At 33.7% G+C, this 24,648-nt stretch overlaps 1 protein-coding gene across 1 annotated transcript in view; it reads right to left on the bottom strand.

The window, feature by feature from the left end:
• CDH18 (cadherin 18) overlaps positions 1-24,648 on the bottom strand; it is a 425,120-nt gene that overhangs the window by 173,014 nt on the left and 227,458 nt on the right. The window contains exon 4 of the mRNA XM_003759639.2: positions 2,032-2,199. Within this exon, the coding sequence (XP_003759687.1) occupies positions 2,032-2,199 (168 nt within the window). The remainder of the gene's footprint in view (positions 1-2,031; positions 2,200-24,648) is intronic.

Below are 24,648 nucleotides of genomic sequence, written 5' to 3' on the forward strand. Positions count from 1 at the left end.
ACAGTCCTTTTCCTAAATATTTTTATCCAAATATATTAATATATATCTTCCAGCATATACAACTATGTTTTAAGTAATGATGTTCTCTAAAAGATAAAAGAATACCTTACCATAAACTATTTCTCTTATGCTCACACTGAATTATTCTGAAGTCAACAGAGTGTATAGTACAATCTGACACTGGAATGTTTTTTAAACAAGTCAAAATTTACAACTTGGAAGATAGCTCCTTCATTTCCAACTTCTCAGCACACTATCTTAATGTTTCTAAAGGAGTTCACACCTATCAATGATTAAATCCATAATGTTCTTTTGTGACTATTTGAAGAAAAATAGAAACTATGCATAACAGACATATGAAGAAAGACACTATCTGCATCTGGAGAATTAACTGATAAGTGTAAATTTGTAAAAAATCTTCAATCACACACACACACACACACACACACACACACACATACACACACACTTATTTGTGTCTGATGTTAGCCATCTAAGATGGAGGAAAGGAAGAAAAAGAAGAAATTTACATAATAATTTTGTTTTACATTTGAAAATAGCAAGTTGCACATAGAAGTTCAAAGATTCATATAAATTATATTTTTATTGTACTGTTATGGAAATGCTTGTTTTATTTCATAAATTAAAAATATTTCTCATATAATCTAATATTTATTCATTCACCTTTCCTTTCTTCCTAAAAACTTCCATCCTCATACTCACTCACTCACTAAACACACACACTAAACACACACACAAACAGAAAACTTGCATAAGGATAGACAGAAATGAAGTTGAGCACCAAATATATTGATAAATCTTTCCTTCACAGTTCAAAAGCATATGGGACAGTTAGGTGGTACAATGGATTGACAGGTGAGCCTGGAGTCAGGAAGACTCATCTTCCTGAATTCAAATCTGGCTTCATACACTTAGTAGTCATGTAATAATGGGCAAGTCACTAAACCCTATTTGTATTATTTTCTACTTCTGTAAAGTGAACTGGAATAGGAAATGACAAACCACTCCATTACCTTTGTCAGGGATAATCCACATGCTGTCTTGAAGCATCATATATAACTGAAATGACTTAATAGCAACAAAAACATTACAAATCTTGAGGCTCTGAAATAGCCCCAAACGATCCCAGATGTAGACCTCTATAAGCAAGAATATTCTGGAGTATCACAAAGAAGATCCTGCTATAGTACAGTAATATGCTTTCTTGTATACAATACCCAATTTTCCCTACTACTGTTAAGGGACAGTGTATGGAAGCAGTTTTTAGCATTTCTTCATTTTCATGCTTAAAGAGTTATTAGTTGTGACTCTTAGTAGGTTCAAAGAGTTATCATACCATGCTAAATCCACATTCATTCTGAACTTCAATTTACTAGAATGGAGATTGGGTTCCATTTAGTGAAAATATTTCCAAATTATGTGAACACTTAAGGGCAAATACAATTCTACTATTGTACTACAGTGCTTAAGCAAACAAATTAAAAAAAAAAATTGTAAAGCTTCCTTTCACACACAGGGTCAAAGCATTTCTGTTCATTTATTTATTCCCAAACTTTTTTCTTCCTACCTATGTGTACTTGTATGGGATATCACATACCCTCTATGGTATCTGTATAATTACATTAAATAATATTTATCTATAACAACAAATTTTATTATAAAATTAGTTCATTTATTCTGATGTTTTAAAGCCAGCTGTATTTTGCATTCTTACATATAGATATGGGGATACATCTATAGGGAAATAGAATTGGATTGGTTTGGCTGTTTTGTTTGTTTTTTTTTTTTTTTTTTGTATTTAAAGTTCAAGTCTTCCTGTTAATCCCATGTTCCAGAGGAAGATCCCCCTTCACAGCCAAATAATCCCATTTCCTGAAAATACTTATGTGATGACTTGGTAATCTTTATTTTTTTTTTTGCATTAATCAAATGAATTTTCCCTTGAAACTTGCTGGAAAAAAATAAAAAAAAAATTGATGCTTAATGAAAATCATGAAAAAATTTACATACTCTGTGGAAATCTAGGTGGGTTGTCATTGACATCTGAGAGTGTAATATTGACGGTGGTGGATCCTGAAAGGCCTCCAACTTGCCCAGCCATATCTTTGGCTTGAATGACCACAGAGTAGTGCTCTCTGGCTTCCCTGTCCATATTATGCAGGGCTGTCCTTATAACACCTGTAATATATAAGAAAAAGAGAGAGAGAGAGAGAGAGAGAGAGAGAGAGAGAGAGAGAGAGAGAAGGAAGGAGAGAGAGAAGGAGGGAGAGAGACAGAGACAGAGACAGAGAGATGGGAGGAGGGAGGGACGAAGGGAAAGACAGAAAGAGGAAAAAGAGAGATCAGTATTAATTAAACATTTACATGGGTGTCCTCTAAAATAAATGCCTTTGATATAATCTACTTAGACGATACCAATAAGCATTGGTCCCAATAAGTCTCTTATGCAAATAACTAAATATGCTCTTCAAAACATTCTATGACAAAATTTGCTTTAAATCACTTTTTAGAAGGAAATTCACCAACAGCAAGTGAAGATGTATCCCAAATGTTTGTTGCTTTCACTAGATTCTTAAAGAAGTCAGAGAACTTAACATCATCATCATCATCATCATCATAAATTGGCGATTTCCACTCAAAACTTCCTCTCGTGGCCAAAGGCTCTGATTGTTGCCAGATCCAGATACACTGCACAACTAATCATTTCCATGTTGTATTATCATCATATATTTACCCCCCCCCATTTTAAAACAGTTTCTGAGGTGAGTAATCAAATCAATGTTTTCTTTCTTAGAATGAACATGTCCTTTGACATCACAAGCCATTCTATTGACTTCCCTGATCCAAACCCACCTCCTTGGCTAGATCAATATATAGATGGATAGAGAAATAGAGAAATAGATAGATAGATAGATGAATGGATCTAACTATGGACATAGATACAGTCACTCTACACATGGAGTTTCCTCTCTCATTCTGTTTAATCTATCTATGAATTAAATTGCTTGAGAACAGGGGCTTTCTTGCTTGTTCATATTTATATCCCTAGTGCTTAGTATAGTCATTGTCCAATGATAAGATCTTACTAGTCTTTTCTCTTCCTTCCTTCCTTCCTTCCTACCTTCCTTTCTTCTTTCCTTCCTTCCTTCCTTCCTTCCTACCTTCCTTCCTTCCTTCCTTCCTTCCTTCCTTCCTTTGTCTAATATGATAGATATGAGAAAGAAAAGGTTAAAAGAAATAAAATTAGTTAGGAAGCACTTGCAGTAGTCCAAATGAAAGAGAATAGCAATTCTTGTTTTGTCAAATAGTCATGCCTGACCCTTAGTGTCACAATTTAGCATTTTCTTAGCAAAGACTCTAGAGTGGTTTACCATTTCCTTATCGAGCTCATTTTGCAGATGAGAAAAGTGAGGCAGACAGGGTTAGGTGACTTCCTCAAAGTCTCACAGTTAATAAGTGTCTGACATCATATTTGAATTCGGAAAAATAAACCTTCCTAACTTTAGACCCAGTATTCTATCTACTGCACCACTTAGCCCAATGAGGATATCAAAAAACTACAGCTGAAGGCAAACATGGAAGACTCTTTAAGGTTGCTCTCGTTAAAGGGAAAACACATTCCAAATGAGAGTTAACGAGGATCTAAATTCAAGTGGTGGCTCTAAGATTGGAAATGATGAGACCATTTGAGACAGATGGAAGAAGCAGAACAAACATGTTACAACAACTAATTAGATATTAAGGGAAAATTAGAAAGAAGTCTCAATGATAATTCTGAGATTTCCAACACAGCTGGGAGAAAGATGATGCTATTAACCAAAATGGGGAACTTGTAACAAGGGGCAGCTTAACTCTAAAATGTCATTATATTTTCTTGGTCTGAATCTCTACTTTTACAGACTATTTCACCTGATAAAATGTAATCTCTTTAATGGCAGGGACATAATCTTTGACTTTGTATGCCTAATTCTCAGTACAGTTCCTGGAGAACAACAAATGGGCAATAAATGCTTTTTGTTTGCCTTATTTTATATTTATCTTTGAATAATACTGAATAAGTGTAGTACCAAGTAGAGTTTTCAATATATTTTCTTTTTTATTTTATTACAGTGACAAACACAAATCCCCTATTATACACATAATGTACAAATTTATCCACTCTTAAACATCTGTTTTAAAAATCTTAGTAATGTGTGTGTTTTTTAGGTCACCTTTATTTCTAAGCATATCCCATATGATGAAAATAAATAAATAAATGAACAAACACATAAATTAATTAAAAATATAAAAGAAGAAACAAAGTAATAAAATAAAACTAATGGGGAAAACACCTATCAAGTGAGAGTAATACTATTTGCAAATTTGTCTTTTCTTCATCAGAGCCAAGTTTTTAACTGGATATAAAGAAGCAACGTACATACATACACTTTGTATGCACATTTATATGGTTATGTATATATCCAGGTGTTTATGTATCTACATAAATACATATATGAATGAGTATACAACTACACACACACATACACACACACACACACACACACACACATATATATATATATATATAGCTACATGGTAATAAAAAGTTGGGCCTGAAGTCATGAAGAATCATCTTTTTGAGTTAAACTGTGCCTTCCAACAATTAATAACTGTGTGGTCCTGAGCAATTAATCCCTTTGACTCAGTTCCTCATCCTCAAAAATGAGCTGGAATAGGAAATGGCAGCCTATTCCAGTATCTTTGCAAAGAAAAGTGCTAATGAAGTAATGAATAGTCAGACATGACAAAAACAATATAATAACTGCAACATATATATATATATATTATATATATATGTATGTAAATGTACATAGTAGCTTTAAGCTCAAGCACCTGAGTCTGCTTCCTTATGCTTAGCACACTTGTCTGTTGGAAAGACAACTAAGTTACACAATATTCAGCTTTCAGAATGATTTGCTCATTAAAAAACAAACATACATTCAAAAAAAAAAAAAAAACACCACCACCAATAACAACAACAAAACTCCCATTAATTTGTTACAAAAGAATTTTGTTTTGGTTTTGGTTTATTGTCAAATAGAAGGGTAGTGTGTTTGTTATTTGTTATAAACATTTAAGGCAGAATGCCATAGAGATAGAGACTCAATTCAGTCAAATAACTATTTGGTTCACTCTCAAATATCCATAAAATTGATTCCAATTTGAAATAATCAGTGAATTCAGCAAATCTACAGCTGAGAGTACCATTTGGTAGATGCCAGAGAGCTACTTAGGCCCTTCCTCCACATCATTAGAACAACCATTTGGAAATAGAAAAAATTAATCCATTATTTTGTCTCTATGCCATTAAAGGATTAATGTTATTTTCACCAAATGGTCTGGATATTTGGCTATTGTGAAGATATAACTTTGGGTATCCAGCAACTAGAATCCTCAGTGATAGAACATTGTAAATATATAACTGTGCAAGTATTGGAAAAGTTCATCAGCTTTCCTGAGGCTAAATAGAAATTAAAATCAGGCTTTCCAAAGAACCTTGTAATAATATGATAATGAATGATTAATTTAATTCATGAATATGGAAAAGCCTCAAGGAACTCTACTAAAAAGAATAATGTTTTATCACATATGATAATAACTTAAATAGAAAATTAATTGAAAGAGAATGAGCATGGATTCCCCCTTAAAAAGGACTTCTTTTTTTTTTTAGAATTTAAAGAAAATAGAAATGAATTTTCAAAATTTAATACATTGTAAATTGGACTTTCTTTCCAGATAATATAACACTGCTATCGATGTGCATAAAAAATTGACATACAAAAGTAAAATGCATCATATTGAAAGGATGTTTTGCAGAATATACATATATAAAGGGAAATCAATAAATTCAAAGTCAGCAAGTTAAAGGGATAAAGCAATCTGCTTTCCATGAAATATGAAAAATATTCATAATTTAAAGAAAAACCCTATATAATCTATAAATTCTCATTAGTATTTTTAGTAGTTAGATCAAAAATTCCACCATAGTCATTATCTCCCTTTTCTAACAAGATAGTTGCTCTTATAGAAAATTTGACAATACCTGAAAGGTGAATATCCTCTCAGATAAAAATTACCTTTCCATACATGCTTTATTCCTCATATATACAAGCTCTGTCTCTGTCTCTGTGTATGTCTCTGTTTCTATCTGTCTTTATCACTGTGTATCTTTCTCTTTCTCTCTCTCTCACACTCATACATGCACATCCACACACCCACACATACATATACTCACATACACACTTTTCACCAAGAATTGTCTAAGGTCCATTTCTCCCTGTCCACCCTGGAGAATGACCTAGTTGCATGTGTTTAGTTATGACTTTCCCTGGGGGCACACAGAATCTAAAGAATGCTAAGGCAATATTACCATAGCAACATGGTCCCAAATTTCACTATTCCCCACCTGTCCACAGCCCCAGATATGTGTAAGCTAAGTAGTCCTGAACAGAGTAACTGTTTTAGAAGACTTTTAGACTAAAAAAAAGAGGTTTACTGATTTTAAAAAGATAATAGACTTCTTTGAGCACCTAAAAGGCATATAAATTGCCACTGCATAAACTATTGCCTGATTTTAGAGGAGTAGTATGAATTATTTTTGTAATTTATTTCATTATTAACATAGTATAATATATATGTATATATGCATATATATTAGTATTTTTCAATATTGCATTTTCATTGTGAAATGCAATTTATAGAATTGACACATGATCACACCCACAGACTAGGGATGCTTTCAGATTCTGGAGGAAAAAGAGCCCAATTATTTCCACAGTTTCTATCATTCTCCTACTTAACACATCAGCCTCTTCTCACCATCTCTAATTCTGCTTCCTAGAAATTCCCCCCTCCAAAAAACAGACAAACTATGGAAAATAAATGCTCCACTATTTCACTAATGATGAAGAAAAGAGAAGAAGATTTAATTTTATCAGTAATGTTTTTCATTGCTGACAGATCTTCAAAAAGAATTAAAGTGATTTTCTAACATATTCTAATTTAAAACATTAAGCACAATTTTTGAAGAAGTCAGTTTAAAATGACTCAAATGTTCATGAAGGAGAAAGCTTAAGTATATTTTCCTATCATCTTATATCATTCACTTCATCTTTTCTGTGTCCAGAAAAGCTTATTAAGTTTAAGTGAAAAAAAAAAAGTTTGTTAGCATCTTATTTTACAAATTCAAAGTCTATAATAAAAGTATATCTAATGATAAGAGTATTAGAAAGTTTTCAGTTATTGTACATGTTTCCTGATTCTAAATTTTTGGTGAAGAATGAGAGATGGTGGAAAGAGAGAGAGAGAGAAAGAGAGAGAGAGAGAGAGAGAGAGAGAGAGAGAGAGAGAGAGAAGAGAGAGATGATGGGAGGAATAAAGAAAGAGAGAGACAGAAAGAGATGTGTAGACATTTGGCATTCATACTTTTAATTCTGTTACATATTTCTACATCCCTATATTGAGAAGAAAATCAAGGAAGATATTTTCTTAAAACAAAACAAAACAAAACAAAACTTTTCCTCTATATTTCTCCCAATTTGAAGCAGCAATTCCTTCAGACAGTGTAACATCAAAAACAAATCCAACAAAACAAACAAAAAAGAAATAAAACCAAAAAATTCATTAATTGTATCTGTGTATAAGGTACTATATGCATTCAAAAAAAGACACTAACCTGAATAAAAGAGTAAATATCTTCCCCTGCTCATGCCACATAATATTTGTGACTTGACTTCTTTTAGAAAACATTTGATCAGTCATTATCTTTGACCTTCTTCCCTCTACAACTTGCAATCAACAGCATGTTTTGAACAAAAAGCAGTTGTTTAGACCAAAGGCTAGAAAACTTCCATTTCATTCTTCCTTAAGGGTAGTTGTTATTGTTTTTTTTTTTTTAAATGGGGACTTTTTCTCAGTAAGAAAAATAATTTTCTATAGCTGTTTTCTCTCCCCAATCTCTATTCTATTCTGCCTCTTTTTTTTCCCCACTGTATCTTCTGGAATTACTACTACATACTTAATAAATTTTCTTTAATTCTACATTAACTTCTCACACTCTCCATATCTTCTGGTTCTCATTGAAATAGATTGTTATGGAAATTATCTAACCACCTGCTACCATTCTAGTTCTGGCCATTTTTTCTTTTATATTGAATGGTACAATAAGCCTTTTTTTTTTTTATAGGAACTTTACATTTTTCCAACAGATAGATCATCCTTCTGTCTCGATCTTTTTTGTTGTCCACTGCTTTCTATGATATCCTGATCTGGTTCTTAATTTAATCCTGTACGTTTCCAGAACATTTTTCTTTCTTTAAGGAATTGAGGATCTGACCTCCATTTTTTTTTCTTGAAATTTATCATCATCTTTCAGAACTACATTATTCATATTGATATCCCTTATAGATGATGAATTCCAATTATTTTTCCAATTCCTCAACTGTATGGATATTTATCTCAACTCTCCTTTCATTCATAATGATCACATCTTAGATATGATTCACAGCTATTTTTATGAAGTATGATGCTGAATACTCATATATGCTTTCTGACCAAAATCAATTTTCCTTCCATTTTTCTGTATGCTTGATCTTCCTAAAACTTCTCTCAATCCTCACAGTGACTTTTAGACAGTGGATATTCTCTCAGTCTATCCCTTCTACTCTGGTCTATCTTCTAAATTGACTCTGTTATTAGCTAATGAATATGATATTGTTCATAATTCAAGTTCAAGCTGCTAAGAAGAGTTTAGCTTCCTTGACATTGTATCTCATATGTAATCATATGATTAGATTATAAATTAGGGACTGTAGCAGGCCTTAACTTTGAAGTTTTTCATTTCTATGCTAGACCCATACATAAAATCTATGTCTTCCATCTGTGGCTATTAAATAGACTGTTTCCTACTCTTCGATTTCATTCCTCTTTACTTTTAGAGAAAAATTTAAAATATCCTAATAATGATAAAAATGTTTCTTGAAAATCCAAATTCTTCAAAGTTCAGTTCATATGTAACCTCCTTCAAGTGGTATTTTCTACTTCTCCTAGCTGCTGGTACCTCTTCATCATATTATTTTATAAGAATATTTTTCTATTTTCTATTTTCTGTATATTTATAAATACTCAGCATCCCTCTGTAGATAATAAACTATAAGCAGAGCAGTGGTTAGAATGGTGTGCCTGAAGTCAGTAAGATCTGAGTTTAGTTCTTGTTTCTGTTGCTTACTTTATGACTCTGGTATAGTCTAATAATTTTTGTGTGTATATTTTCCTATCTGTAAAATGGATATAATAATAATAGCCTTTCAAAGGTTTGTTTGTTTTTTTTTTTTGTTTATTTTTTTATTTGTTTAGAATGAAATGAACTTAGTACTATGCCTAGCATATAGTAACCATTGTCTAAAGATAGCTATTATTTCAATGAAGGTACTATTTTTAAAAAATTAATTTGTAATGCAAGCATTTTGGATAGTTTTACACATAGTAGACATTTAATTAATTGAATTGTAAATACCTTGATCAGTGTTAATGCCTATAACTTTTCTTTTATATGTCTTTTGATGATAAACTAGAAAACCATAGAATAATACTCTTTATACAAATATACCATTTATCCAGATGTGTAAAATGAAATATGTATAATGCCTCTTCCAAACAGGAGTATAGTGGGAGAAGGAGAGTTAAAGTACCTAAATTGATGAGATTTGGAAATTTTGTTCATAGAAGTATAACTTCTGTTGTACCCAATTCAGCCAAAAGTTGAAGTTCTAAATCAGTACCATCTGTGAAAATAAAAATATATGATGTTCAGATATTCTTTTGTTGTTTAGTCATTTAAGTTATATCTGACTTTTTATGGCCTCATTTTGGAGTTTTCTTGGCAAAATACTGGAGTAGTTTGCCATTTCCTTCTCCAGCTCATTTAATAGGTGAGGAAGTGAGGCAAAAAATGTAAAAAGACAATTCTAGGATCACACAACTACTAAGTGTCTGAGGCCAGATTTGCACTCAGAAAGATGTGTCAATGAGTCTATTCTGAGTAGTTATTAATGGCATCTGAAAATGATACAATGTCTAATGTTCCTTCAATCTCTAAAACTTAAGATAATATATAGGTAAGTAAACTTGGTAACCCTGTATTTGAGGGTATTCAGCATAAAAAAAGAGGAAAAGTTAAAGACTGACAAAGAAATCATAATAGGATTAGCATCCTCTGGGCTTGTCCTATTAGAAATATAATTGATGCTTGTTTGACTGCCTGCATTTCAATTGGTTATCGCTACTGGAGGAGCTTTGTCAGAAATGTTCCCGTTTCAATTTTTTTTTTTTCAGATTTTTAACAGTAATGGTTTTATCTTGTTTTCCCATTATGCTGGGTACTATTTCCCATCAGCTGGGTACTATTAGTCAAATACTATGTTTTTTTTTGTTTGTTTGTTTGTTTGTTTTTGCCTATTTTTTTTTTCCTGCTCAACTACAGGAGGTACCCCATTGCCTGCAAATTGCTTTTCAACAGCTGCCTCCCGATCACCTTGATATGTAGAGAGTTGCTGCTGGGATTTACTGTCTGCTGATTACAGGTTCATAGCATTGTGGCTGTGTTTGTAGTTATAAATATTGCTCTTTGTGCCTGGCTCACTGACCTACAATATGTTTTTACTTCCTGATTAATGATATTTATATGGCAATATATTCTACAAGCTTCATACATTTGTTTGTAGTATTCAAGATAAGACTATAAAATATATATGCTTTATTTATTAAATGCTTCTTCACAATCAGTTATTTAAAAAAAAACACCTATAGAAATTTATCCAATAGTTTAAATCCAATTTTAATAGTATTTTCAAAAATTTTAAATCAACCTTTCATCCCCAAGGACAAAACTGAGGAAAAACAAAACAAATAAACAAATGAAAAATAAAAAACAATCTCACATCCTAGGCAAAAAACAAAACAAAACAGTATTTCAATAAATATTAGCAGAGTATTCATAACCTTAAATTATTCCCTGGAACAGGTTTGTTAATTTTGGGAAGCTAGAATTAACTGAAGTTTCAGCTCACATTAGTCATCCTCTCTTGAGATTATTTGTACATCCTTTGTATAAATGATCATTTATGTTTATTTACATATGTTCCTAACTAATAGGTATCTCTCCTTCCTTTCCTCAACCTCTCTGCCCCCAACACTCCCTCATTAGGCGCTATATGAAAAGAGAGACTATCTTCTTTTTATTTCTGCATCGCCCGTGCCTAGTACAAGTCCTGAAATATAGTAGTTCCTTAATAAATACTTCTCGAATGAAAGAAAAAAACAACTCTATTTCCTAAAAGAAGTAGTGCAGACACATGGCAAATTTGGTTATTGATTTGATCGTTCATGTGCTGCTTAATTTTGTGAGCATAAATCATTAAGGGTCTTATTATTTATTAAATAATATTGTTTCCTGGAATGAATTGCCTCCTATTAAGGAAGCAGAGTTATTGTCATTGATAAATGCTTTTTGTAAACACAAGAAACATTTTTATATCAAGCTTATGTTCTAGTCATTGGAAGAAACTGATTATGCCAAGAGTCTATAAGCTTGAAATATCAGCAAATGTCTTTACCCTCTGTGGGCAAAACACCATAGTAAGCACAAGAAAGAGCATACACAAATACAACATACACACACACAAACACAAACAATACACAAAGAAAGCTCATGTATAGGCATAAATTTTTTTTTGATGATTTCTTTTATTTATTCTTAAAAATAGAAAGATTGGCACCTATTAAGTCAATTTGGAATAGTATTCAGGTAATATATGTACAGAAGAAAAAATAAATCTGTACTCAATAAATCTTGCAGTCTTTAACCAGGTATTCAAGTACACTAACTGACTGGTAAGTTTGTTTTCATGTTCAGTTTCAGTCTCCAAATGGGAATCTTATTTTTACATTTTATTTAATAGCCTTTTATTTACAGGTTATATGTATGGGTAACTTTACAGCATTAACAATTGCCAAACCTCTTGTTCCAATTTTTCACCTCTTACCTCCCACCCCCTCCCCCCAGATGACAGGATGACCAGTAGATGTTAAATATATTTAAATATAAATTAGATACACAATAAGTATACATGACCAAACCATTATTTTGCTGTACAAAAAGAATTGGACTCTGAAATATTGTACAATTAGCTTGTGAAGGAAATCAAAAATGTAGGTGGGCATAAATATAGGGATTGGGAATTCAATGTAATGGTTTTTAGTCATCTCCCAGAGTTATTTCTCTGGGCTTAGCTGGTTCAGTTCATTACTGCTCCATTGGAAATGATTTGGTTGATCTCATTGCTGAGGATGGCCAGGTCCATCAGAACTGGTCATCATATAGTATTGTTGTTGAAGTATATAATGATCTCCTGGTCCTGCTCATTTCACTCAGCATCAGTTCGTGTAAGTCTCTCCAGGCCTTTCTGAAATCATCCTGTTGGTCATTTCTTACAGAACAGTAATATTCCATAATATTCATATACCACAATTTATTCAGCCATTCTCCAACTGATGGACATCCATTCAGTTTCCAGTTTCTAGCCACTACAAAAAGGGCTGCCACAAACATTCGTGCACATACAGGTCCCTTTCCCTTCTTTATAATCTCTTTGGGATATAATCCCAGTAGTAACACTGCTGGATCAAAGGGTATGCACAGTTTGATAACTTTTTGAGCATAGTTCCAAACTACTCTCCAAAATGGTTGGATTCGTTCACAACTCCACCAACAATGCATCAATGTCCCAGTTTTCCCGCATCCCCTCCAACAATCATCATTATTTTTTCCTGTCATCTTAGCCAATCTGACAGGTGTGTAGTGGTATCTTAGAGTTGTCTTAATTTGCATTTCTCTGATTAATAATGACTTGGAGCATCTTTTCATATGACTAGAAATAGTTTCAATTTCTTCATCTGAGAATTGTCTGTTCATATCCTTTGACCATTTTTCAATTGGAGAATGGCTATATTTTTTATAAATTAGAGTTAATTCTCTATATATTTTGGAAATGAGGCCTTTATCAGAACCTTTGACTGTAAAAATATTTTCCCAGTTTATTGCTTCCCTTCTAATCTTGTCTGTATTAGTTTTGTTTGTACAAAAACTTTTCAGTTTGGTATAGTCGAAATTTTTTATTTTGTGATCAGTAATGATCTCTAGTTCTTCTTTGGTCATAAATTCCTTCCCCTTCCACAGGTCTGAGAGGTAAACTACCCTGTGTTCCTCTAATTTATTAATAATTTCATTCTTTATGCCTAGGTCATGAACCCATTTTGACCTTATCTTGGTTTACGGTGTTAAGTGTGGATCAATGCCTAGTTTCTGCCATATTAGTTTCCAATTTTCCCAGCAATTTTTGTCAAACACTAAGTTCTTATCCCAAAAGCTGGGGTCTTTGGGTTTGTCAAAGACTAGGTTGCTGTAGTTGTTGACTGTTTTGTCCCTTGATCCTAACCTATTCCACTGATCAACTAATCTATTCCTTAGCCAATACCAAATGGTTTTGGTAACTGCTGCTCTATAATATAATTTTAGATCTGGTACAGCTAAGCCACCTTCATGTGATTTTTTTTTTCATTAATTCCTATAGGCACACTTTCAAGAATCTTACAATTTAGTTGAAAAAACCCACAATAAATACAGATATGCAGAATACATAATAGCACAAAGAAGCATATGGTTAAGTTTAAGTTTCAAATGAGCTGAAAGAATATAAGTGATATAGGAATTCAGAGAATGGAGGAATTGTAGACAGAAGAAGCATGGCAGGTTTGGAAGAGATGAGCTTAAATAATATTTGGATATATAGGAGTGGAGGGAAGGTTAGCAGGCAAGTGCCAAATGGATTCTCCCTTCTTATCACTTTTCCTCAGTGTTATATCAAGTCACTTAAACTTTGAAATTTTCTCATATTTTTCTTCCTCAGTTTTTTTCTAGCTTTCACAGTTAATTAACTGTTTGTTATTTCTATATGCTGCTTCTATCTCAACAGTCTCTCTTATCTTTCACTCTTTTTCATGATGGGCACTTTCATTGCCCTAATGTCAGCCCTTATTTACATTCACTGGACTTATTTCATTAGCTTCCTAACTGATCTTTCCTGTTTCAATTCAATTTTTACATAGACCCCAGATCAATGCACATAGAAATCTGTAAAACTCCTTTGTTGAAAATACTTCAATAATTCCCTCCTCGATGCCAAATATCATTAAAACTACGTGGTTGGTTGTTGTCCTTTGTGTTTGAAGACCACCAAAATGACATCACCAAATCAGAGACAATTGTGTATCTTACTGTGACCGATCAAACCAATATAAGTTCAGAAGACTACCACAGATCAAGGAAAAATAGATCATATGAACATTTGCAGTGGAAGATTTGTGTATCTTAATTTATTTTGAGCTACTGCATTTCTGCTTTGCTCTTAGAGCACAGCATCTTCTTTATGTGTGCACAACAGTCAGGGCAATACTATGACAATGTTTCCCATGTTTCCCAATCAATTTCAAAGTTCTTCAGAGAGAACTTGAGAATGACTTTGTATCACTTCTCCTGTGTGAGCACTTGATTCATCTAAGTGCTCTGAAAACTATTTGATTGGCTAAAAGTAAGTTTGGAGTTTGATCAACATGACCATCCCATCAGAGTGGTATTTTCTGTAACAAAATTTGAATTCTTGGCAGTTCAGTTCCAGAAAGGACCTAGTGTTCAGTGCTTTATCTTGTCATATAACCTTCAGAATCATCCTAAGACAATTCAAATGGAAGGAATTTAGCTTCCTGGCACAATTCTGGTATGCCAGGTTTCACAGGCATACATCAAAATGATCAACACAACAGCTCTGAAGACCTTCAGTTTGGAAGGCAGCCTAATATCCTTTCTCTCCCACACTTTCCTATGGAGCCTTCCAAATAATGAGCTAGATTTGGCCATACATGTATCAACCGATTCACCTATGCAGATATCCCTGGAAAGTACAGGGTAAAGTAAGTGAACTTATCCACAGAATGTAATTGATATTTTCACATACACATGATATGGTATTGGTTAGTAAAGAATCTCTATTTTCTTGGTGTTCTATCAGAACAAAATTAGCACTAACAGTAAAGAATCAATTCGTACTCTGTTGAATTTCAGTTTTAGTGGCTGTAGTGAGTCATCTGCGAACAAAGCATCATGCACCAACTCTCACTCCATTTTACTCTTGGCTTGTAACCTTTTCAATTTAAAAACTTTACCATGGTTGTGTTAGCTAACTTTACTGCCATCATTAAAAGCTTTAAATAACATTGCTGAAAACATCATACCTAAAAGCATGGGAATAAGTCTGTATCCCTGCTGCCCTCCTCTGGTGACTGGGAAAATGCAAGAGCATTATCCATTATACAGAATCCATGCAAGTATGCCATCTTAGAACTGGAGTACAATACTGATGAACTCTCCAGGCAACCAAATTTTTCCATGATCATCTATAATGACTGAGCATATGAAAGGCTTTGTTCAAATCCACAAACAGGTATAGACCTCTGTTCAGAACCTGGCATTTTTCTTGGGGGTTGTTGGCAAGCAGATTGACTGTTCTTGCCCCTTTTTTTGTAGCCATACTGGCTCTCATGTAAATGATAATTTTCCACATGAAAGATCAGTTATTAAGGAAGATTCTGGCAAGAATCTTGACAGTAATGACTAAGGGAGATATTCTTCTATGAATGTCACAGAACAACCTATTTCCTGTTCTTTTATAGGGTGGAACAATAAAGGTATCCTTGAATTCTTGGCAAGATAATTTCCCCTTGCTATATAACTCACAATATTTTAGTCAATTTTAGCATGAGCAGCAGACCCCTTGCTTTGTAAATATCAGCTAGAATAATAAGCATCAGATGTTTTGTCAAATAAGAGGATCCAACGACATTCAAAAACCTCTTTTTCAAATGGAAGTTCAGCTAGAGAGATATTGACTTCAACCTGAGGTAAAGGAGCAGCATTGATTGATGATGGTCTGTTGAGGACACTGGAAATGGTTAGCACATCTCTCTGGAATTATTTTCCTGTCAATAATCCCTGAGACTCCATAATCACTGAATAGTTGAAATGCAACTTTTGCCCTATAAATAGCTTTCAGGACATCATAAAAATAACTTTGAATTATTATTAGCAGTATAAAACTGAATTTTACTTGCCTTCTGTCTGAGCCAAGAATCTTACATTTCTCTAAGCTTTGCTTACATTTTATTTTTAATGGAGTTATACAGTCTCTTTATAGACAAATTATCTTACTGATAAACCCTATAAAATTCTCATTTTTTGTTTAGCTGCTTCTGAAATTATCTATCATTTTACTCAAACCAGACTTGACATCTGTGAGTGTTTTTGCCCAGATGAGTAATGAAATACCATACATCAAGTCTCTGAAAACTGTCTACTCCTTTTCTGCTCCACTGTTGTCAACTATGACTTGATTCAGATTTTCCCCCAAGTTAGGGACAAAATTTTCATGTATGGAGGATTGTTGTAATCTGTTATCATTAAATCTTCTGGTAGTGATCTTGCCTTGGGGATTGCTGTTTTTGTTGAATAGGAATATTTAACTTGGAGAGGATAAGTCTATATTTGGTCCAGTACTATGTTACATATTGCCTTTGTCATACTTATATCCTGTCTGTCTCTTCTCCTTACAGTGACATAATTTATTAAATGCCAATGTTTGCTTTGAGAGTATATTCACAAAGTTTTATTCTATTTAGGTAAATGGAGAATTGTGCTGGTGATGACAAGGTCATTTAGACAAACATATGTCTAAATAGTAAATGACCATTGCTATTGATGTGTCCAACTTCACTTCTCCTTCAAATTCTCTGCTATGTCTGATAATGTATAACTACTCTGGTATTAATATCATCCAGAATTACAGACTTGTCTTCTTTTGACACATTGATGATGAGTGTTCCCAGTTCTTCATAAGTTTTTCTTTGACCTCATCAAGTTCATCATGGTGAGAGCATGTCCACAAATAGTATAATACTTTCCTGAAAATGGCAATGGCATCCTCATCAATATGTCATTAACTTCTTTTGGGAAACACACAAATTTGATTAGTTTTGATCATGAAACTTTTGCTAATTGCACAGTCTGCATCCCAGTCTCTCCATCTTCTATAACTGCAGCCACTTCAAAGTAGAATGTTTCCAGTTCTGCATCTATTAAGCTAGGCTTAATTTCCCAACCTTGTTTCAGTAAGGGCTACAATTTGGATGTGATGTTTGTTATATTCTCTCATAACTAGAATTGTTCATATTTCAAATTCATATTGAATCTTGTGTTGTCCATATGTGTACATACATTCAATTTTCCAATGGAGAATGGAATTATCTTTACAAAAACAAAAACTAGTACATTTTTCTTTGTGTTTTGACCTCAAAATATGATTTTTGCTTGCCACAGTAAGTAAGCCAGGGTTAGATTATGTGTAGCAAACAATTTTTAGGACATCATTTCTAACCCTTTCCTCACACGAGGTGGTAAAAAGTACAATTAAAAAAAAAAAGCTTCTCAGACCTGCAGGTGGCTACCAAATCCCACTGATGCTTCAGTTCAATAAGAAGACAACCTTATATCCTTATGGAGTCTTATGACAACAGTTCCCAGTGTATCCTCACCTGCTGATTTACCATCTGCCTATCACCACTGGACACTGAGGTAGGTAAGAATGGTAAAATGGTATGGTTAATATATTTTGACTCAAGCATAATTTGGATTTAAGGGAAATAGGGCTGTGCAAAGCTGTCACACGCAATATCTCTTCCAGAGGCAAAAAAAAAAAGTCAAATTGATTGGTGATGGCTCAGAAGCAATGGATGACCTTGGGTCTTTGATGTCTAAGCATGCTGGAGCATTTCACAGAATTTGCTTCAATAGCCTTCATGGCCCATTTGAACCAGTTATTATCATCTGTCCTTTCTGCCATGGGAATACTTGGTGTGGACACCCTCATAGCTCATTAGTGGGTTTTAGGCTCTTCAGTTTACTCTTAATCTGGATTAACCCTTCTGCTGCAAGATTACTGGCCCTGGCACTTAAAATCTCAGATGAGAGCTGGATGATCTAAATTTTTCCAAGTCCATGCCTTTCTGTTCATCTTGTTTCCTATATCTGGAGTAAATTTACCCCCCATACTTGTCTCTAAATTTTAAAATTTAAGAATCAGTTTAGCTGTGCCAGAGCTAAACTATATTAAAAAGCAACCATCATCAAAATCATTTTGTATTAGCTAAGAAATAGAGCAATCGATCAATAGAATAGGTTAGTAATCTTGTATGACTATAGGTATCTAGTGTTTGATAAACACAAAGACCCTAGTTTCTGGGATAAGAACTCACTATTTGACAAAATTGCTGGGAAAATTGCTGCTGTGAGAAACTAGGCATGAATCCACACCCAATACCCTATATCAAAATAGGGTTGATATGGGCTCATGATCTAGACATAAAGAGTGATACTATAAGCAAATTAGAAGAGCAAAAGGCAATCTACTTCTCAGATTTGTGGAGAAGGAAGGAATTTGTGGACAAAGAAGAACTAGAGATCATTATTGATCATAAAACAGATTAATTATATTAAGTGAAAAAGTTTTTGTACAAACAAAACCAATGCAGACAAGATTAGAAGGGAAGCAATAAACTGGGGAAAAACTTTATATCCAAGATTCTAATAAAGACCTCATTTCTAAAATGTATAGAGAATTCATTCAAATTTATAAAAATTCAAGCCATTCTCTAATTTACAAATGGTCAAAGGATATCAATAGACAATTTTCAGGTGAAGAAATAAAAACCATTTCTAGTCATATGAAAAAAATGCTCTAAATCACTATTGATCACAGAAATGCAAATTAAAACAACTCTGAGTTACTACTACACATCTTTCAGATTGGCTAAAATAACAGGAAAAGATAATGATGAATGTTGGAGGGAATGTGGGGAAAACTGGGACACTAATGCATTGTTAGTGAAGTTGTGAACTGACCCAATCATTCTGGAGAGCAATTTCAACCATTCCCAAGGGGCTCTCAAACTGTGTGTATCCTTTGATCCAGCAGTGTCTCTACTGAGCCTGTATCTCAAAGAGATCATAAAAAAAGAAAAGTACCCACATGTGCAAAGATGTATATAGCAGCCCTTTTTGTAGTAGCAAGTAACTGGAAACTGAGCTTATCAGCTAGGGAATGATTGAATTAGTTATGATATATCAATGTTATGGAAATATTTTTGTTCTATAAGAAACAATCAGTAAGATGATTTCAGATTGACCTGGAGAGACTTAAATGAACTGATGCTAAAGTAAGTGAGCAGAAGCAAGAGAACATTGTACTTAATAACAAGAAAATTATACTATGATCAATTCTAATTGATGTGACTCTTCAACAGTGAGGTGATTCAGGTCACTTCCAAAGGTCTGGAGATAGAGGGAATCATCTATACTCGGAGAGAGGACTGTGGAGACTGAGTGTGGATCACAACTTTGTATTTTCATCTTTTTTTGTTGTTGGTGGCTTGCATTTTGTTTTCTCTCTCTTTTTTTTTCTTCTCAATCTGATTTTTCTTGTGCAGCATAATAAATGTGGAAATACATATAGAAGAACAGCAAATATTTAATATATATTGGATTATGTAGGGGAGGGAGTGGGAGGAAGAGAGGGAGAAAAATATTTAAAACTCAGGGTTTTGCATGGGTGAATGTTGAAAATCATTTATTTAAGGTTTGAAAATAAAAATCTTTTAAAAAAATAAAAATTAAAAATTGCTTTAATTATCACCTTCTCTGAACTACTCTTCCTAAGTCTTTGTTCCTTTGACCTCACTGAGCACATATTTTGAGTGTCTTTGGGCACTAAGATATTATCATATTCTAGTACTATTATTATTGTATATGTTTAATCTTTGCACTATTATTGTTAGAAATAATAGTTATTATAATATCTTTTTGACCAACAGTGCATTTAGAATTTTTCTATGTATATTCCTGGTTATACAACTGAGGGCAATTTCATCTTTAAATGATCATTTTGTATTCAGTATTCGTAATATGCTTTGAAAATAGACAATACAGGGTATTAACCCTAATATTTGGTTAATTGGACCATACAGGAGTAGTCAGTTTAACATGAAAATCACTGTTTTTATATATTTGCACTAATCAACATTTTGGAAACAAAAGAGTGAATGATTTTAAGGTTTGGTATTGATCTTTAATATTTTGCTGGAATTAAATCAGACAACTTCACAGATAATACAAGCTCCATACACCAAGAATATGCTGGTAAATATTTAATAAGCAGATCTCTGAAAAAAATGTACATAGGACCTACTTTAAGCTTAATTTGTATAATTATTAATAATTCTTTTTTCATCACAACTGTAGACAATCAACAAAAAAAAAGTTAAATCAAGTTCCAATGTATAGCACTTATTAATTTCTAAATTGTAAATTCTCATATTGAAAATTTAACAATTAAAGCTTGTGAACTGCTCTGAGCTGGCTCCAAGACACCACTGTAAGTAGTACAACTATAAGAATGTATCCTGGTTGGCAGGATTCTAATATATTTACACATTTTTTTCCTAACCATTAACATTCAATTGGGTAAATATCCCATTATATCTTAACTGTTACAAAATATACACTAAATACTTTTTTAAATTACCATTTATAATAACCATAGAATTACAAAAAAAAAAAAAAAGCTAAGAAACACAAAACTGACAAGATTGCAAAGTTAGTGTATCTCTTTTCCTTACATTCAAATAACCACTCAATCCAGCAAGTATTTTCTGAATGTCTATCATTGTATGTGTGTGTGTGTGCGTGTGTGTATGTGTGTGTGTGCAAGGAGAGATACTCTTAATGGAAATATGACTAACAAACATTATTAAGAAAGAAGAAATTCCAAAGAGGTAGGAAAATAACAGACTAATTGGAAAATAAGATAGTCATCTAGCCTTGGTCAGCTCTGTGTAACTTATCACTAGAAAGCTCCAACAAAATTTTCACTTCTCCTGGACTTTCTAGTCCAAATATCTCCTATAGTAATTACACATGTATGTAAAACTTTTATTAGTGAGATAGACTCCAAATGGATACATGACAAACTCAAAAACTTACATCACAGAAAATTAGGGAGTAGAGGATAGCCTTATCTTTCCAATATATAGACAGAATAAAAAAGGTTTCTTACCCAATAAAGGAGAAAGAGGATCACAGAAGATAAAATGGACAATTTTAATTGTATAAAATGACATTTTGCAGGAAGAAAACCAATGTAGTTAAAATTAGAAGGAAGAAAGAATCTTTGTAGCAAATAATTCCAATAAAATCAATTATTCAATAAACAAATTTTAAGCATCCACTATTTGTAAGGAACTTCTAAGTGCTGTGGGTACAAAAGGAAAAGACATTTCCTTTTCTAAAAACCGCATATCCAAAACATATAAGGAAATTATTTGAATTCACAAAAATAAAATCTACTCCTTAAAAGATAAATGGTGAAAGAATATGAAAAGGCAGTTTCTAAAAAAGAAATCCAAGCCATTAATAAGCATTATAAAAACCCCCTTCAAATTACCATTAGAGAAATACACATTTAAGTAACTGAGATTATACTTTATATCCATAAGATTGGGGAAGATGGCAAAAAGAGAAAAATGAAAAATGTTAGTGGTAATACGGGCACATGGGCATATTCTTGCATTTTTGGAGCTCTGAATAAGTTTAGCCATTCTGGGGGCGGAGCCAAGATGGCGGAGAAGACACACGCGTCTTTCTAAGCTCTTCTCTTACCCTCTTTATCAATATTATATCGAGCCTCAAAAATAGTCTTGACTGCTACAATTCGTAAAGATAAGAAGCAGAACAACCCACCGCCGAAGAAAATCTGCAGTCCTCGCCAAAAAGGTTGGTTCCTGGGGCCAGGGGGGAGATCAAGCAGACTGGGAGAGAAATTAGGTCCGAGGAGAGTCTCAAACCCAGGGTGAAGGCACAGATCTCAGCACAAGCGCAAGCCCCAACCCGCAGTAAGGGGCTTTTCCCTTGGGCAGTTGATCCTGCACAGCAGGAGGACGCAGCCCGGGTTAGCCTCCAATCTGCGTAGTGGGGAGCCGGCTTGGGGCCATAGAGTTTTCCAGGGCTGATTTGCATCAGGCAGAGACACTGGGCAGAGTTTGTGGCTGTCTGCGTTCTGCAGTCCTGCGCCAGCTGCTAATACTCACAGTCCCACAAGAGGCTCCGGCCCAGGGTGACACTTTCACCACTTAGTCTCTCAGCCTAGGGCAAGTGATAATCCACTCAGCCCTACTAAGCAGTTTGATAGCTCGGCCAGTGCTGAATCCACTTCCTGTTGGGGAAGGGAAGACTCTCACCAGAGCACTCCCATACCTCAGAGCGGAAATCGGTTTACATCTTTCCTGCTCTGCAGAGGAAGCTGGTAACCCCTTTGCCTAGGGAGACCCACCCTAAAGGCTTTAAAACATGAATAAAAGATGAAAAGAACAATCGACAGCTTCTATGCAGAAAAAGAGCAGGTCAGCAAACCTGAAGAGACCTCAAACAGCAAAATGCATCAGACTGTCCTCCTTACATAATGCTTCCTCATAGAAGAGACCATTAAAAGTCTCAAAAGAGAGTTAGAAGATAAATGGGGAAAGGAAAGAGAAGCCTTACAAGAGAGCAACAACTTCCTGAAATACGAATTGAAAAGTTAAAAATTCCTCTAGGAAGTGCAAATTGGTGAATTGGAAAAATAAAAAAATCTCAGGAAAGTAAGAATTGTGAATTGGAAAAAATAAAGAATTCACTAGAAAGTAGGATCTGTGAATTGAAAAAGAAAATAATTCACTAAAAAAAAAATTAGTGAAATGGAAAAAAATTCCACCGACCAAAAACAATACATTCAAAACTCAATTGACATATACAGAAAGAAGTAAAAAAAGCTAATGAAGAAAATAATTCTTTAAAAATTAGAACTGAACAAATTGAAACTAATGATGCATTGAGACAGCAAGAATCAGTCAAGCAAAACCAAAAAATGACAAACGGAAAAACCATGAATTATCTACTTTAAAAATGACAGACTTGGAAAAATAGATCTAGGAGAGATAATCTGAGGATTATTGGACTCTTCTGAAAACTATGATGAAAAAAGAGCCTAGATACTATTTTTACAACAAATCATCAAAGAGAACTGCCCAGATGTAATAGAATCAGAAGGTAAAATAGGCATTGAAAGAATTCATCGAACACCTTCTGAAAGAAAACCCTAAAATAAAACCCCAAGGAATATTGTGGCAAAATTTCAGAACTATCAGATTAAGGAAAAATTTTACAAGCAGCCAAAAACCATTTAAATACTGAGGTGCCAACAATAAGGATCACCCAAGATCTGCTGCCTTACATTAAAGGAAAGAAGGGCCTGGAATATGATATTCCTGAAAGGCACAAGAACTTGGGATGCAGCCAAGAATAAACTACCCAGCTAAGCTGAGCATTTTCTTCCAGGAAGAAGATGGATGTTTAATGAAACAAATGAATTCCATTTGTTTCTGAAGAAAAACCAGAACTAAATAAAAATTTGATCTCCAAGAATAGAACTCAAGAGATGCAGAAAAAGGTAAAAATAACTCTTGAGAATTGTATTTCTGTTGTGGATATACAAAAAAAATACATGTAAAATTTGATAGTACTGATATAACATAAAAAAGGGAAGTAGATATGGAAAAGGGATGATGGCAGAATAAGGTGGGAAGGAGGGATAAAAAGAGGGAAACCACATCCCACAAAGAGGCTAAGGAAACTTATCATATCTGAGGGAATTTAGAGAGGGGGAGGAACATTGTGTGAATCTTACTCTCATCAGAGTTGGCTCAAAGGAAAAATAATTGACATTTGTTTTAGAGAAAATTCTCTCGCTGCCTCATTAAAAAAGGGGGAGAGGAAAAGGAAAAGAAAAAGAGCAATAAGGGAAGTAAGGGGGAAAGACTCAAAGGGGGAGGGAGGGATTATAAAGAGGATAAGTATCGTGGATACAAGAGGGGTACATAAGTTTAAAAGGGGAAAGAGGGTAGGGGAGGCAAGAATAAGTAAAGCACAATCTGGGGTTATTAGATGGCAGGAAATACAGATTTAGTAATTCTAACTGTAAATGTGAATGGGATGAACTCCCCATAAAGAGGAGGCAGATAGCAGACTGGATCAAAAGTCAGAACCCTACAATATGTTGTTTACAAGAAACACATTTAAAGCAGGGGGATACATATAGAGTAAAGGTAAAAGGCTGGAGCAAAATCTATTATGCTTCAGGTGAGTCAAAAAGTAGGGTAGCCATCCTTATCTCAGATCAAGCAAAAGTAAAAATTGATCTAATTAAAAGAGATAAGGAAGGAAACTACATCCTGCTAAAGGGTAGCATAAAACAACGAAGCAATATCAATATTAAAACATATATGCACCAAGTGGTATGGCACTCCAGCTTCCTAAAGGAGAAGTTAAGAGAGTTGCAA

Source organism: Sarcophilus harrisii, chromosome 1 (assembly GCF_902635505.1).
Source record: "Sarcophilus harrisii chromosome 1, mSarHar1.11, whole genome shotgun sequence".
NCBI lineage: Eukaryota > Metazoa > Chordata > Mammalia > Dasyuromorphia > Dasyuridae > Sarcophilus > Sarcophilus harrisii.